We start from the raw sequence: 6,386 nt of genomic DNA on the forward strand, positions 1-6,386 counted from the left end.
GAGGAGAGCGGTCCGGATGGCGGCGGTGGGAGGGGGCAGCAGGGGGTATGGGTGGGAGGTCGACCCCCACACACGTGCCGTCGGCGCCGCCATGCATGTGTGCGCGCGGGATCGGCTGCTCCGCAGCAGGCGGCTCCTGGTGCGCCTCAGGTGCCTCCCCATCTCCCAACCCACCACACCGGTGTATTGCTGGGTGCCGCCTCACCTGGCACCTCCTCCTCAGCACCCTGCTCCCAGCCCCCCTCCTCGGGGGCATGCAGCGCCACGGCCGCGGTGATAGCAGACAGGGCGGTGCGTCCGGCCGAGCTGCGGCTGTGCACGGTGGCATCGGGGCTGGCGGAGGCGGCGCCGCCGGTGAGCTGGACGAGCTGCAGCGACAGCTGGCGGCCCATGCGGCGGCCTGCGAGGGGCAGGCTCGCACAGACATGTGTGTAGGCGCAACCGCGAGGCGCACGGAAACTGGGGAGGACAGCCAGCCGCACTCGTTTGCTGCTGATGCCGGGTGTAACAGACAGGCAGCTGGCAGGCTGGGGGCTGGGTCTGCACAGCCAGGCGCCGCCCGCCTGCTCACCTACGGAGGCCGTGAGGCTTTCAGAGGGGTCCACCCGGACCAGGGCTGGTCCCGGCAGGACCGCAGCGGTACCAGACGTGCGGCGTAGGCCCTGGGCGGGCACGGCGCCGCCAGCCGGCAGGCCCATCTCCACGTCACCGCCGCCGCCGCCGGCCGTTGGGAGGGAGGTGACAGTGCCGGCGGTGGTGCCGATGGGTGCCTCTAGGTCTTCTGTCAGCGAGGCGATGGGGTGAAGGGCATGGCGCTAGAACAGGTGCGGCGATGCCAGTCAGCCAGCCGCTGGCAGGCCGGCAGGCAGTGCGCCTGCCGGGCGGGAGGCACGCAGCGTAGCAAACCCCCGCCCCTCCCCTGCTGCCAGCTTGCCCCACACGGGCAGAGATGCAAGCAGGAACCCGGTCAGGCAGCAAGCCCCAGGGCCTCACCGATGCCAGACAGTGAGGCAAACCACAAGAAGACCAGCGGGCTGCAGTGGCGGTCGGGTAGGGAGGGGTTGTGGGCAGAAAGTGGCTGGGCCCGCCACCGCCCACACCCCTGAGACACACAGGTCTGCACCGCACTGTCATGCCTACCCTTGCTCTAGTGGCTGAGCTCAGCTACACACCAGCCCAACCACCTCAGCTGCAACCACGCAAGTGCCACACGCACACCACAACACAGACAGAGCATGGCATTCCCCGCCTACAGCTCGAAGCCGGGCACACCCAACAGTCCACTCTCACACACACCTGAACATCACCGCGACGCGCTGGGTGCCCCAGGGCTGCACCGCAAACAGGCAAACCAGGATGCCGACGGCGATGCCCACAACGGTACCACGGGAGATACCTGTCTGGTACTCGATGCCTTCCACGGCTGACACCTGTGGGCACAGGGGCAAGGGGCAGGCACGGCTGGGTGAGTGTGCTCTGTGGTGGTGGCGGCCAGAGTGTATACACAATGGATTCAGCAGGGAAGCACGGGCGCGAGAGGATGCCAGCAGGGGGCTGGGCGGCTGGGGGAAAGGAGGGAGCGAGCGCAAGAGCAAGATCGAGAGGACGAGACCAGGGCACCCAGGCATGCAGAGAGGTAGGGAGGGGCACAGGGGGGCTGGCCGCACCACAGAGATGGCAGGAGTCAGCACTCCATCAGAGAGAATCATGTTGGCTGCCAGCAGCACCACCGCCAGCAGTATACCCTGGGCGGCCCGGCTCCCCTCCAGCGAGGCTGCGGCAGGGGGGTGCAGCGCCAGTGGGGTGGCGTGTGCGTGGGATCGCTGGTGGGTGGTGGGTTTGGGCTAGCCGCAGCGCTGCCGGCCGCAGCGGCAGCGGGCAAGAGGGAGCGCGCATGCAGCACACAGGGGTGCCGGGCTTATGGCGGGGCATTACGCCTGTTTTCAGTGGCAGCGGTGCCGGCTTCGCCGCGCGTACCAGTGGCAGCGCATAACATCACATCACAGTGCAGCACAGTGCGGCGCAGCGAAGCCAGGCACTGCCACTGCTGGCAGCTCACCTCTGGCCCGCGCCACCACGGACTGGCGCCAGCGGGTGTACGCGGCGCCCGGGCCGCCGCACGTGCCGGCACCGGACTGCGCGCGTGGCAGCGGAGGCGGGGGAGGGATGATCAGCGGAGGGGCAACGGGAGCCCCTGCGGTGCTTGTGGGCAGAGAGGACCCCATTCAGGCATGGCAGGCGGGGCAGGCAGCCTGTGTTAGGTATGGCAGGCAGGCAGGTAGACCAGCGGGCGGGTACGCGCCCCGGCAGCCGGCTCACTGTGTGCGGGGGCGAAGGAGAGGCGCGGGCCTGTGCCGGCGGGTCGGGGGCCTGGTACTGGCTCAGGCTCAGGTCCGCCTCGTGCAGCAGGCTGCCGGAGCGGATGCTCACGGCGCGGCACAGCAGGGCGTACAGCGCAAAGATGCCTCCTGCGGGGGGCCGGGAAGGAGGCGGGGCGGGGGTTGGAGAGGCATAGGCGGGTGGACCGTCGGGGGTGGGGGCATCAGGGGGGAGGGATAGAGGCAGGGCAGGGTGTGACAGGGCAAGCACACAGATCAGCTCATGGCACGCAGCGCGAAGTGCGCAGTAGGCTGCTGCGCATCACCAAACGCAGGCGCGGCACATCCAGGCGGCAGGCCGCATGCACATGCGGCGCACCCTCGCCGTTGTCGTCGGCTTGCAGCGTGAAGACGATGTACTTGACCACCACTGCACGGAAGCAGTACAGCGGTACGCCAATTTCAGAGGCATGGGCGGGTGGCGGGTGGGGGCGCGTGGTGCAGCCACCCCGCACCCCACCCCGAAGCAGCCGCCTGCCACGAATGCACCCCGATCCCTGCCCCACCGCTGCCATCCATACCCATCCACACACAACCCATCCCTTCCCCCTGCCTCCGTGCTCCTCCCACCCCAGCACCCACCAATGCCGGTGATGGACCAGAAAATGGTGGAGGCTGCCCCCAGGGTAACCTCAGCGCTGGGGGGTCCGTCGGGGAAGATGGAGGCAAATACGTAGAGGGGGGACGTGCCTGCAGCACAGTCGAGGAGTGGAGAGCAGTACGGTGGACGAGCGGTGCAAGGGTGTGCCCGGCTGGGTGGAGGAGAGTTGGGCAGGAGTGGCAGGAGAGGCAGGGGATGAGCTTGTGCGGGGTTCAGGCGGCCGACACCCCAGTCTGGAGGCCATGGCTGCGACCGCGGCGACCGGGTGAGGGGGTGGCGTGCCCCCTGGGCGGGCGGGGGAGGCAGCGGCACGCGTGAGCCAAGTCCGCCGGCGGACAGAGGCATGCTTGCAGCAGTTGCAATGGCGGCAGCGGCTCCCACCAATGTCGCCATACACGATGCCCAGCGTTGAGAAAGCCATGGCGAGGAGGCTCCAGGTGCCGACGCCCATGCGCTGCGGGGGCAGAGGGCGGCACGTGACTGAAGATTCGAATGGAGATTTCATGAAGGTGGCCCCACCCGCCGCGGCCCCATTTCGGCGACGAGCCGTTTCTCCGCCACCGGCCGCTCTCCGCCTCCGTTTGCACCCGAAAATGGTGCCTGGGACACCTGCCACCACTTCAGCGGCCGCAGCGGCCGCGGGGAGGGCGCAATCAGGCCTGCGCGTGGCCGGCCGCTGGCATCATGGCGCGGCCGCCGCTGCGTCATGCACCCAGCAGCAAGCCCCTACCTTGCGGTGCGCCTCCTCCACCTGCTTCTGCAGGTCAGCATCGTGAGCCCACAGGCTGCTGACGGTCAGTTGGCCGGCCATGGTGCGGCAAGAGCCAGAGGTGGCGGCGGACGGCGGCAGCGGCGGCAGTGCAAGAAGTTCAAGTTGCAGGGAGAGCCGGCGGCGGCCGGCGGGGCGAGGCGCAAGTGATCTGGGACATGTCAGACTACTATCCCGGGCTCAAATGCCAAGTCCAGTCCGACGGAAGACTTTCCAAGCTCCTGTTCGTGACAGCCCTCCAACTTCCTGGTGCCGTCCACCGCAACACCTTAATTAAATGCATCGGTTGCGACCTCCGTACACATCACGGCGCATCCCATATCAGCGCATCGCTGTCGCCGACCGCTTTGCAGGCCGCAGTGGTGGCGCCGCGGCGGCGCCACCAAGGCGCCGTCAGGCTTTGCAGGTGAGCAGCTGGCAAAGGGGGAATTCGGCATTGTTTCACCCCAAATGTGCATCTGGACAGCATGTTTCTCGCACGCACAAATAGAGTCCAGTGTTGTATCGCAGGCATGAAGCAGCGGACCCGCCGGGTTGCCCGGCCGGCCGTATTTGAGGCGCCAGCCGCAACCTACGGCCGAGCCTGCTGTGTGGCAAGCCGGTTGGGCCCCTTGATTGAGCCTCAGCCAGGGTGACTCCTTGCCGTTCTGAGGCCGTGCCGCTTCATTCTGTTTCAAGGTTTGTGCATCCCTGTGATGTGGGGGGCTAGCAGACAGCACGGAAAAGCAGACGGCAGGGCAGCGCCTCAGCACCTTCTGCGTCGCATGGGCATGCACCCCTGCGTCCCGTCCTGGCCCAGGGTCGACCCCTTCCAGCATGCCAGTCACACTGCCCAAGCGCTGTAAATGTGCCTTCCGCATTGTTGTAATACATGCCAGCGCACACCCCAGGGGCACCAGCGGCGGCCCCTGGCTTTCCTCCCGCCGCCGCCGCCAGGTCAACTGCCCCGCCCGCAGTTGCCAGCGCAGCCGCGATCGCATTCTTTGCAGCACGGCAGCAACCTCGGCCCACCGTAGCTGACGGTGCAGCGTCATGGAGCGGAACTAACTTTCCGCGAGTCGGCAGCGGCTGCTGGCGGCGGGCCAGGGCACCCTTTAGCCGCGATCGGCAGCCATGTACCCGCCCGACGGGCAGCGCGGGGGCGGCAGCGGGCCCCCACCTCGCCTGCCCCTGCCCCTCCCATCCCCCTCCGCGCGCCACAGCTTCCCCAAGAGCCTCAGCGACAAGTACAGGTGGGCGCAGGCCGGCCGGTCGGCAGCTGCCTGAGGTTTTGGAGCGTGTGCCGTCGCTGCCGCCGCCGCCGCCACTCTCATGGCACCCAGCGGCAGGTTGGCGCAGCCGCAGCGGCCTGGCGGCAAGGCGGCCGCGCCTGCAAGCAGCCCCACCTGATGGTGCTGCCACGGGCGGCACACCTGCCCGCAGCAATGCTGCAGCCACACTTTGCTGCCGGTGTGCGGCGCGTGCCGCGCCGCCGCTTCCCTCCAACAAACCGCAGCCGCCATGTGCCGCCGCCTCGCCTCGCTCCCTGCCTGCAGGCTGGGCGAGGAGCTGGGGCGTGGCGCCTTTGGCCAGGTGCGGCCGCCTGGGAGCTGCGCCCGGCCGGCGCCGCACCCAAAACCAGCACACTACTCCGCTGCCGAATGACTGCTGCTGCTGCTGCTGCTTTGTTGCTGCGGGAGCTGTGGGTCGCCGCGATGCTCGTCACGCATGGCGGTGCCTGCTCAGGCTCACGCTGCTGGTCGCTGTGCGTGCACCCGCTCCCTGCCCGACTCCTTTCCTTTCCTCCCTCCCCGCGGATCTGCCTGGGGCCACGCCAGTCCACACTCCTGCCCTCCCGCTCCCTCCCTGCGTTGCCCACTTGCCTGCTTGCTTTGCTCGCTGGCTGGCTTGCTTGCTCACGCCCCGTCTCCCCGCCTCGCTGCCTTTCTTCCCCGCCGTCCTCCCCTTTCCTCCCTCCCGCAGGTCTACCTGGGCCTGGATACCCGTACCGGGCAGCACGTGGCCATCAAGCAGCTCAGCCTGGACCGCATACCGGGGGACTCGCTGCAGGTGGGTGCTGCAGTGTGTGGTGGGTGCTGCGGTGGTGGTGCTGCGGTGTGTGGTGGTGATGGTGCAGGTGCCGGTGGTGGGTGCTGCGGCGGTTGTGCGATGGGGTGGGGGCGTGTGGAGGTGTGTGCTGAGAGAGGGACATGCTGCAGGGTGCTTCGGTGGTGCTGCAGGTGTTTGGTGTGGTGGGCATGTGTTGTCTTGAGAGGGAGGGGGCATGTGCTGAGGGGGCCTCCGGCTCGGCTCCGGCTCGCCATGGTGCTGCCCAGCCTGGGCCGCACACCGGGGGATGTAGGGGCGGTGCGTGGCGGCGGGGGCTGCAGGCTGCGCTGGGGGAGCGTGTGGGCAAGCGGGGAATGGGCGCAGTGGGATGTGTGTGTGTGTGTGTGTGTGTGTTCAGCGAGGGGCATGGTGCAGGTGTGTGTGCGTGCGCCCAGTGCGTGCCACGACTGCGGCGCGGGCTGGAGGGGAGGGTGCGGCGGCTGCCGGCTGGCTGGCTGGCTGGCTGGCTGGCTGGCCGGCCGTCGCTTACCCCAGCTGCCCCCTTTTGCCCTTTCCTGGCACCAGGCTGCTCGCCCATCGCCCCCCCCCG

The 6,386-nt window shown here is 68.8% G+C and overlaps 2 protein-coding genes across 2 annotated transcripts in view; one reads left to right on the forward strand and one right to left on the reverse strand.

Annotated features, from left to right (window-relative positions):
* Nucleotides 1-967: 967 nt before the first annotated feature.
* CHLNCDRAFT_55134 (hypothetical protein) lies at nucleotides 968-3,790 on the reverse strand (the record flags this gene model as incomplete). The annotated part of the gene is made up of 9 exons (XM_005843457.1): nucleotides 968-1,034; nucleotides 1,297-1,430; nucleotides 1,668-1,774; nucleotides 2,060-2,135; nucleotides 2,320-2,468; nucleotides 2,698-2,748; nucleotides 2,961-3,068; nucleotides 3,361-3,433; nucleotides 3,710-3,790. The coding sequence occupies 9 exons, from the start codon at nucleotides 3,788-3,790 to the stop codon at nucleotides 968-970; spliced, it is 846 nt and encodes a 281-aa protein (XP_005843519.1).
* A 1,071-nt stretch (nucleotides 3,791-4,861) lies between these two features.
* The window catches only part of CHLNCDRAFT_140983 (hypothetical protein), a gene marked incomplete at both ends in the record, with an annotated part of 13,497 nt that continues 11,972 nt past the window's right edge, over nucleotides 4,862-6,386 (forward strand). The window contains 3 exons of the mRNA XM_005843422.1: nucleotides 4,862-4,980; nucleotides 5,284-5,320; nucleotides 5,711-5,797. Coding sequence (XP_005843484.1) covers nucleotides 4,862-4,980; nucleotides 5,284-5,320; nucleotides 5,711-5,797 — 243 coding nt within the window. The remainder of the gene's footprint in view (nucleotides 4,981-5,283; nucleotides 5,321-5,710; nucleotides 5,798-6,386) is intronic.

Source organism: Chlorella variabilis (assembly GCF_000147415.1).
Source record: "Chlorella variabilis unplaced genomic scaffold CHLNCscaffold_30, whole genome shotgun sequence".
NCBI lineage: Eukaryota > Viridiplantae > Chlorophyta > Trebouxiophyceae > Chlorellales > Chlorellaceae > Chlorella > Chlorella variabilis.